Here is a 10,163-nt window from a genome sequence, read left to right on the forward strand (position 1 = left end):
CGAAGATGTAAGAAGGCAAAAACATCACCTGGTGAACGGGTGTTCCTAATAAAGTAAATGTTTAGCGTAGTCCATGACTGATACACAATAGAATGAATCAGGCAGGAGTCAAAGTAAAGATGGTTTCAAAAAATATCAATAAAAGGTGATCTGTAACCTAACAAACCTGCGGATGTGTCACCGGCTCCGTCTGAGGGAAACAATCGGACAAGATAAAATCACAAATGATTGACTTGTGTGTGTGTGAGGAGTGTCGGTTCATTCCGTTAATAGAACACTAGCAGAAAGTCAATTAATCAGGAAGAGTGAAGAACGACACGGCAAAACACCGGTCCTGTTTTCTCTCTTTCTCAACTGTCATCATGTCTGAGAAATTTCCAAATGATACAAATCGACTCTGTGGTGTTTTACAAAACCGCTTTTATTCGACATCCTGTACAAACATACACACGAACTGGAGCATACAGTGTTGAACACACTATAAATATAGTGGTCATATTAGGAATTTCCTAGTAAAGACATGAGATGTGATGCACCAGCTGGTTCAGGCGCGTGGCCTCAGGAGGGATCGGCGTTAGGGGGCAGGCGCAGGCCGAGGCTGTGCAGCAGATTTGAAGCGGGTCCGGCGAGACCGGCCTGAGAGGACAGCGACTCCAGCAAATTGGTTACCAGGTTGACGTCCAAGTCTAAAGGCTGGAGATCATCTTCTGTCTGCGCAGAGCTTCCTGCTGCATCTGCTCCGATATCGCCGCCCTGCTGGACACAGCGGTGCGAGTTAGCTGAAAGGTTTCATATGTAACTCAAAAAAAAAAATAAAAAAAATTACACACAAGTGTTTTACAAACTTGTTTTGTTTTTATTTACATTAAATTCTCGCTTGATTTGTGTGAAGTTACACGACAGTAAATGTATTTATAAATGGACAAAAAGTCAAAAATGTCATAACAAATTTAAAAATGTGGAATCGGTGGCAAATTGCTCCGGTCTCTGTTTCTGTGCTTGTGTCTCTGCCTGTCTATCTGTCTCCATCTGTCTGTTTCATCTCACCCCCGGCCCTGTCTCCAGTCTGTCTGTTTCTCTCCATCTCTGACTGTGTGTCTGTCTGCCTGGCTCTGTATCTTACGGTCTCCTTGTCTCGTTTTGTCCCTGATCATCTCCCAGTGCCAGTCTCTGTCTGTCTGCCTCTGTCTGTGTCCATCTAACTGTCTCTCAGTCTGTCTAGCTCCATCTTTGTCTTTCTCCCTGTCCGTCTCAATCTTAGTCTGTCTGTCTCTTTGTCTCTGTCTGTCTCGTCTGTCTCCGCTCCTATCTGTCTGTCTGTATATCTCCATCTCGGTCTCTCTTCCTGTCTGTCTGTCTGTCTCTTTGTCTCTTCTGCCTGTCTGTATATCTCCATCTCGTTCTCTCTCCCTGTCTGTCTCAATCTTAGTCTGTCTGTCTCTTTGTCTCTTCTGTCTGTCAGTCTCTTCATCTCAGTCTGTCTCTTCTGTCTGTCTCTTTGTCTCCCCTTCTGTCTGTCTGTCTCAATATCTCAATCTCTGTCTGTGTCGATCTATGTCTCAGTCTCTCTCTTTTGTCTCTGCTCCTGTCTGTCTGTCTCTGTATCTCCATCTTTGTCTCTCGTCTCTCTCCCTGTCACTCTCAATCTTAGTCTATCTGTCTCTTTGCCTCTGTCTGTCCCTCTCCATCTTTGTCTCTCTTCCTGTCTGCCTCAGTCTGTCAGTCTCTTTGTCTCGCTCGGTCTCTTCTGTGGTAAAGACGAGGAGCTGGACTCCTGTCTGTCTGTCTGTCTGTCTCCAGCTATGTCTGTCTATCCAGTAAATATCATTTTTAGAACTGATGTTTAATGTTTAATATAAACATTAAGTTTACACGATCGTTGTAGATGAATCTGCGACGAGCAGCTAGTACTCACTTTGCTGTTGTACGTGAAACTCTGTCCGACGTTCGTGGTTTGAAGCTCCTGGTCCATCTCGTCCATGTACCTCCTCAGATTATCCAACGTCTGTGCTCCGGTCTGCTCTTCAGAGCCTTCTTCCTCTGCTTCATCATCACCATCATCATCATCATCATCATCATCGTCCAAATCATCAGAGTCCAGCTCCTCCTCTTTACCACCTGACATCAATTAAATGAAGTTACGCAAAAAAAATCAACCAATCATTTCCGTTTCGTCGCAGCTATTTTAACGCAACAAACGTGTCAACAACGCGCTCAGAACTCACCAAGCAGTCTGTCCAGAGCGCTCGTCACCGCATCGGGGTCGATACTGAACGGCTCCGACAAACACGACCTGAAACGCAAAATAAAAGCACACTTCCTGTCACACCAAAGCGTTAAATCCCACGTTACTGTCTGATTTAAACATGAAGTGTGGGCAACGCTAAACCGCTGGCTACAGAGCTAGCATCGTAGCTCAAGCACAACGCTACAAACACCTTCTGGTTAAAACGTTTAGTGTGAAATTAGAAAATTCTACTCATGTTTGTAATAATTACTTATAATAATAATAATAAGAAGAAGAAGAAGAAAGTGATTATTATATCAGGACGGTGAGTCAAATGAAAACCGTAAAAAGGTGACAAATTAGAACTGAATAAAAATAAAAAAATGAATACATTTCTAGAGGAATCCAGTGCTGGAAGACTTGCACTGAACGAAAGGAAGATTATTTCGAAAAATTATACATTTCTGCGACATATAACTGCAGTAAAATACGCAAAATTGAAAGAAATAAATAAATAACGTTTATTTGACTCACCCTCCTATATTATATTTTCAATTATAAAATTATTCTTTTTCTTATTATTTAAAAAAAAAAATTTTTTTAGTATTTTATTTATATTTGATATTTTATTTGATATATTCTTTATACATTTTATTTGGTATTTTAATATGACTAAAACTTTAATATAACAAATTATATTGGCCAATATTTATAAACAAAATTAAAAAAAAGCTTTTAATGAAGAAAATTTATATATTTTTATTTTTAATTTTAATCTAAAAGTGAAACAATACCAAATAAACTATTTTTAAATATCTGAACATATCTGAGAAATATTTAAAAGAAACTTTTTAAAAATATATATTTTATATCCACTTTTTTTTTCTTTCAGAAAAGACTGCACTCTGCACTGGTGTAAAGATAAATAAAAATCTGTTTCCTCTCAGAGTTAATGAACGATGATGATGATGATGATGATGATGATACCGGGGGAATTCAGCTCCTTGGTGTGACGACATGGCGTTTATGAAGTCCTTCATCCCTTTCGTCACAGCCACTAGAGTGAATCCGGCCTCTTCCTCCTGCTGCTTCTCCTCATCCTCACTCCTTCCTGCTCCACACGTGACTCCTTGACCTTTACTTGACCTCAGACCCCCTCTTTCCTCCAGCAACCTATCTAGCTCCTCTGGGGTGATGTTTAACCAGTCGTCACCTGTAGGGGGCGGCACAGAGACGCATCTTAAGTATCATATTAAACGCTTTAGTTACTGAATATAAAAGAACATATAGATTTTTCCGTATTTAAATTTTAATACACTGACCGGCAGGGCACGAGTTCCCCTGGTGGAACTGAATCAACTACAAAGGAATATATTTTATATATAAATAAAAACAGACAGAGGAACGTACTGTCTTCTGGTGGAAGGTGAGCTACATGCTCCTTCAGTTCCTCCAGACTGTAGGGGGCGCTCTCTAACACCTGCAACACCTCCTCACCTGGACCATGAACACAACTGCAACAAGAAATAATAATACTGTTATTTAATATATTTTTTTTGAAATACCGCTGAAATGTTGGATTTGGTGGAAAAGCCAAAGTGCGGTGGATGGAAGAGTCACGGGGTGAAACCCTCACCTCTGTACGCTGGAGAGCGACTGCTTAAAGAAACTCTCGGCTGCCGTCGCGAGCTCTCTGTATCGAGCCGAGCCTTCGAGTTCCCCCTGCGCACACGAGAGCACGGTTCAGCGATTGTGTAACAAAGTGGAGATATTAACTAGATACATTTTCCACTCATCTCAGTTCACCTTAAAGTAATCGTTCTTCTTCAGGCTGTCCAGGAATCCTCTCCAGAGCGGATGAGCGGTCACTGGAGCCTCAGAGTTGGCCTCTGTGCGCCCACTTTTACTGCACAGGATCTCGAAACCGTGCGCCTGCAATCCAAAACAACCATCTACTACTATATCCGTCCTCTATCTAAATTAGTACTCATTACTAACTTCACTAGTACAAGTGATGGTGGTGTTGTTAAGCAAAGAACAAACACTGTGTGTCATGCTGTTGTAGGAAAATAATCCACGACAGGGTGGTGTGATGTGGCCCACTGTGAAGGAGGGGTTACTGACTCCACCCTGAAGCTGATTACTCTTACTGGAAGAGCAGAGTTTTACTCCACAGCAGATTGTAAGGAAACCCTCGGGTTGTTACCAGTTTCATGCCGAGTTCGTGGGCTTTGTATTGAGGGTGTGATGGAGGCGGCAGAGTAAATCCACTCCTCCGGTCAGGAACGAAACTCTGCTGCTGCAGCTGAGCGTAAAGACAACGGGTGAACGTCACCTGACAAACACAGAGAGAGAGAGAGAGAGAGAGAGAGAGAGAGAGAGAGAGAGAGAATGCCAGAGCAAAGAATGAACACACATTAGAGCATACTTTTTTTGCAGGCAGGGATGCCTTTAACTGAAAAAAAATATCTTTTTTTTTTTTAAATTCAGACCATCAAAGTACAGATCTTTATGCACATCAACTGACTGTTTAAATATTATTCTCATTTACATTTGTACAATAATATTTTAGCTATTTATTTGAGCCAAAGAGCTTGAATTACTTTGATTGGACACCTCAGCACTGACACCAAGGCTCTGATTGGACAGCTCTGACTGGCCACGTTTGATTGGCTGACTTTGATGGACAAGTTTAATAGTAGAGTTTGATTGGCCAAGTCTGATTGGCTGATTTTAACTGTCTGACTTTGATGGGCCACGTCTGATTGGCTAACTTTGATGGGCCATGTTTGATTGGCTAACTTTGATGGTTTGATTGGCTGACTTTGATGGGCCACGTTTGATTGGCTGACTTTGATGGGCAAGTTTGATTGGCTGACTTTGATGGGCAAGTTTGATTGGCTGACTTTGATGGGCAAGTTTGATTGGCTGACTTTGATGGGCAAGTTTGATTGGCTGACTTTGATGGGCCACGTCTGATTGGCTGACTTTGATGGGCCACGTCTGATTGGCTGACTTTGACGGTTAGATTGGCTGACTTTGATGGTTTGATTGGCTGAGTTTGATGGGCCACGTTTGATTGGCTGACTTTGATGGTTTGATTGGCTGACTTTGATGGGCCAAGTTTGATTGGCTGACTTTGATGGTTTGATTGGCTGACTTTGATGGTTTGATTGGCTGACTTTGATGGGCCACGTCTGATTGGCTGACTTTAACCGTCTGACTTTGATTGGCCACGTTTGATTGGTTGGATTTGATTGTCCAAGTTTAATGGTAGAGTTTGATCGGCGGAGTTTGATTGGCGGCAGATTTGGACTGACGGGCTTTGATTGGTCGACTGTGATTACTTCGGCTGCGTCCCAATATCCCTACTACACAATATGCGAAAAGCAGTACGCCAAAGAAGTAGTATGTCCGAATTCTCAGTGTTTATAAAACAGAAGGCGAGAAATCCCCGGATGATCCATGACAACGCCAACATTGCGGCTGTAGTACATCCAGAGTGCATTCATGCTAATTACTTATACTGATCAGTACGTACCGTATAAACGGCCGAGCAGAAGGTACCGAATCGAATGGAGTATGTACTGTCACGGTACGTGATTTCGGACACAGCCCATGACTGGACTTGTTTTGATTTGACGCCTCAGATTCTCCAGCTCTGAGAGTGTCATTATCTAGTGTAAACAAAACTGCGATTGAACCCAACCTTGAAAACGTATCAAATGAGCTCGCCTTAACAGTTTCTCATAGATAGCAATTATCAAAGCAAAATAAATACCAGTGTGAGGACTCTGGATTCGGGGGGAAAGTTCCGGAAAGTTCTGCAGACCTGAAGGTCAACAGGGTCACGCAGGTAAAATGCAGAAACAGCTGGAGCTATGAGGTCAGGTCGCCGTGACAACACCGCTGCCACACCCGCAGGTACGTAACAATGTGCATGGTGGAGGCTGGTCTGGATTTTACCAGGGTACCTGCAACACACACACACACACGCACGCACGTACACAATTCAAAATCATCCACATTAATGTGATCCACAATAATATCTGAAATTTAATGTACAGAAGATCTAACAGCCCATGCAGATCACCCCACCTCCTCCTGATCCACCCCCACCGCCTCCTGATCCATCCCCACCCTCCTCCTGATCCATCCCCACCTCCTCCTGATCCATCCCCACCCTCCTCCTGATCCATCCCCACCCTCCTCCTGATCCACCCCACCGCCTCCTGATCCACCCCACCTCCTCCTGATCCACCCCACCGCCTCCTGATCCATCCCCACCCGCCTCCTGATCCACCCCCACCCTCCTCCTGATCCTCCCCCCACCTCCTCCTGATCCACCCCACCGCCTCCTGATCCATCCCCACCCTCCTCCTGATCCACCCCACCCGCCTCCTGATCCATCCCCACCCGCCTCCTGATCCATCCCCACCCTCCTCCTGATCCATCCCCACCCTCCTCCTGATCCTCCCCCCACCTCCTCCTGATCCACCCCACCGCCTCCTGATCCATCCCCACCCTCCTCCTGATCCACCCCAACCTCCTCCTGATCCAACCCCACCTCCTCCTGATCCACCCCACCCGCCTCCTGATCCATCCCCACCCTCCTCCTGATCCACCCCCACCCTCCTCCTGATCCTCCCCCCACCCTCCTCCTGATCCTCCCCCCACCTCCTCCTGATCCACCCCACCTCCTCCTGATCCACCCCACCTCCTCCTGATCCACCCCACCCGCCTCCTGATCCATCCCCACCCGCCTCCTGATCCATCCCCACCCTCCTCCTGATCCACCCCCACCCTCCTCCTGATCCTCCCCCCACCGCCTCCTGATCCATCCCCACCCTCCTCCTGATCCATCCCCACCCTCCTCCTGATCCACCCCCACCGCCTCCTGATCCATCCCCACCCTCCTCCTGATCCACCCCCACCTCCTCCTGATCCACCCCCAGCCTCCTCCTGATCCACCCCCAGCCTCCTCCTGATCCACCCCCACCCTCCACCTGATCCACCCCCCACCTCCTCCTGATCCACCCCACCGCCTCCTGATCCATCCCCACCCTCCTCCTGATCCATCCCCACCCTCCTCCTGATCCACCCCCACCGCCTCCTGATCCACCCCCAGCCTCCTCCTGATCCACCCCCACCCTCCACCTGATCCACCCCCACCCTCCTCCTGATCCACCCCCACCGCCTCCTGATCCACCCCCAGCCTCCTCCTGATCCACCCCCACCCTCCACCTGATCCACCCCCACCCTCCTCCTGATCCACCCCCCTCTCACCCTGTCTCTCACCCCTCCAGTCGACGCTCTAGTGCAGCTCGGATGCGCCGATCAGCTACGCAGTGCTCGCCGTGTGTGTGCAGCACCTCCAGAGCCTCTCGTACTGACGGCACTGAATCCCGAGGCCATCCCGCTTCTCCAGCACGCAAACGATTGGGCAAAACGTGCAGCTCTCCGTGGTACAGGAACACCTGTGAGAGTCAATCAGCAAGAACATGAACTCATATGTACAGTATATGCTATTTACTAGATATATAGAGCCATGCTTCTTTACTGTATGAGGAATAAAACACACCGTGTCATGCGGTTATTGGAAAATAATCCAGAGCGTAGTGGTGCGATGAAGCGGAGTTACATATAACAGCATGACACAAAGTGTTTTATTCCTCTTATATCACAGCAATCCTCCTTCTCATCATCATCATCATCATCATCATCATCATCATCATCATGACCACTGACCCGGTTTTCACTGCTGTCAGGGTCGAGCCACTTGGGCAGGTACTCAGCCGCCTCGATCAGGAGGAACTGTCCGTCGTTATCCTGGACGCTAGCAGCCAGCTCGCTGAACTTGTATGTGATGTGTTTGAGCAGATAAACGACGAACCACTCGTCTTCCACGTTGTCGCCGAATTCCACGCTGCCGCCCAGGTGAGCCGGGACGCCCCCTATAGACCAAACACACCCCCATTAAACATAAATACGCATTCACTAAGTCTATATACTGAGCTGATCGAATAATTTATTGACGCTGCTGCGATTTGAGATCACTTGGAAAAAACGCCTGTGACACATTCATCCCTGCGACTTAAAAGTAAGCGCACCCCAAAAAAGATGCTGGTTATACAATTACTATCAAAAATCATTTCATTCACTCAACACTATACAATCAAAAGTATGTGCACCCCTGACCATCACACCCATACTGTATGCACTTGTTGAATGTCCTGTTCCAGATTTTGGGGTGTGGCTGTGGGGATTTGTGTTCATTCAGCTACAAGAGCATTAGTAAGGTTGAGGTCAGGGGATGATGTTGGGATGTCGAGGAGGCTCCAGTTCCGGTTCATCCAAAAGGTGATGAGTCAAAAGAGTTGGAAGAAGATCCCTGACCTCATGTCTTCATGGAGCTGGCACTTTTTGTGCACTTTGTGTCGTGCTGGAACACGTTTGGGCCTCTTAGTTCCAGTGAATTGAACTTCTAACGCTACAGCCTACAAAGAAATTGTATGCTTCCAACATGTGTTGTTACACAGTTCGGGGAAGAACCTTATACAGGAGTGTAATGGTCAGGTGTCCACATACTTTTGGCCACCGTGTATATTGAGAATGAAGTTTAAACGTCTATGTTTAAAATGGATTCGATTGTTTTAAAAGCAAAATCACCAACAAAGAGTTTGTTTAATTTCTGTCTTTTATTAATGAAATCTTAACTTTGTGTACAAACACTACACACTGTTTAGAGCTACAGGAAGATCACCTCACCTTTCTCCGGATGTAAACTGAGATTAAACGGCTGCTTCTGCCAAATATAGCCCACCAGCAGAGCAGCGACCTCGGCCAGGACATCCTCCAGGAACCGCAGGAGGAGCCGCTGCTTCTCCTGAACATCCAGACGTTGCGGATGGAGCAGAAAGAGTCGGTACTGAACCGCGTCCTCCGGTACAGCGGCCCTCTTCAGGAACTCCATGTCTGTTTAGCATTAACCGGAAGCTTTAACCCGGGTTTTTAAACACAATCTAACTTCCTTCTGATCATTTCTATAAAAGCGGAAACACGTGCATGTGTTTTTGTAACGTTAGCCCTACATCACACTGGATAGGAAAATACTTCCGGGTTTTATTTTTAAAATAAAAGTCCTTAGTTCAACGCGCTTATATGGAGGCGTGCAACCGAAAAGGTGTCTGTGTATAAATAATGAATATTTCAACAGCAAAAAAAATCTAGGAGAGGAAGTATTTAAGTACGTTCTATATGAAAAATAAATTAGTATTAGTATGTGTGTATATATATACAGCCAGTGATTATTTGCCTTTATTTTTGACATTTAAAAAATATATTTTAAGTTTCGATTTTTTTTAATTATGCTAAATTTGCATTTGTCATATATGCAAACATGTTTTATTAAATTATTCCAATATTTTGATAACCCTGATTATTACGCGTGAGTCATCACAATAATGCCAATGAGCACATATTTAGTCATTTAGAGCCTTATTTGTGAATGTTGCAATGTTAAAAAAAATAATAAAATGTTTATCTGTAATTTTAGCAATTACATTCTGATATCAGAAAAGCAAATAGCAGTCTGTTAGTGTGTTACAGCAGGTTGGGCTTTAATTTTGAAACCGAGTCATACTTGCGAATGCGCGACATTTTCACGCATGCGTAGTACGCACGTCATCTCCAACAATACGAGTGGTGGTGATGATGAGGGACGGAGACGGTTCGGTTCGGTTTTACTGCACCGCGGGAGCCGGTATGGAGGCGTTTCTGTTGGATGAAGTGAAGCACAAACTGAATGCTACAGAGGTGAACCAGTTCGTGTTTCATTCAGAGTCAAATTAGAGATGTAACTACTTTAATAAACGCTCAAAAAAAAGAAAGTGGCTAGAAGTAGTCTAGTGACGTCATATTCGTCCTAATTTGCATA

The 10,163-nt window shown here is 45.3% G+C and overlaps 2 protein-coding genes across 2 annotated transcripts in view; one reads left to right on the plus strand and one right to left on the minus strand.

The window, feature by feature from the left end:
• Window positions 1–7: 7 nt before the first annotated feature.
• On the minus strand, window positions 8–9,377 carry ecd (ecdysoneless homolog (Drosophila)). The gene is given in 12 exon segments (XM_053633185.1): window positions 8–753; window positions 1,916–2,118; window positions 2,226–2,293; window positions 3,215–3,440; window positions 3,638–3,862; window positions 3,865–3,949; window positions 4,034–4,159; window positions 4,434–4,562; window positions 6,009–6,201; window positions 7,526–7,704; window positions 7,976–8,181; window positions 8,996–9,377. Coding segments are annotated over 12 exon segments (2,040 nt in total). The 5' UTR covers window positions 9,201–9,377; the 3' UTR covers window positions 8–558.
• Window positions 9,378–9,761: 384 nt separating this feature from the next.
• Window positions 9,762–10,163, plus strand: part of thumpd2 (THUMP domain containing 2) — a 5,306-nt gene continuing 4,904 nt past the window's right edge. The window contains exon 1 of the mRNA XM_053633186.1: window positions 9,762–10,042. Coding sequence (XP_053489161.1) covers window positions 9,938–10,042 — 105 coding nt within the window. The 5' untranslated portion in view covers window positions 9,762–9,937. The remainder of the gene's footprint in view (window positions 10,043–10,163) is intronic.

This window comes from Ictalurus furcatus, chromosome 9 (genome assembly GCF_023375685.1).
Source record: "Ictalurus furcatus strain D&B chromosome 9, Billie_1.0, whole genome shotgun sequence".
NCBI classification, from domain to species: Eukaryota; Metazoa; Chordata; class Actinopteri; order Siluriformes; family Ictaluridae; genus Ictalurus; species Ictalurus furcatus.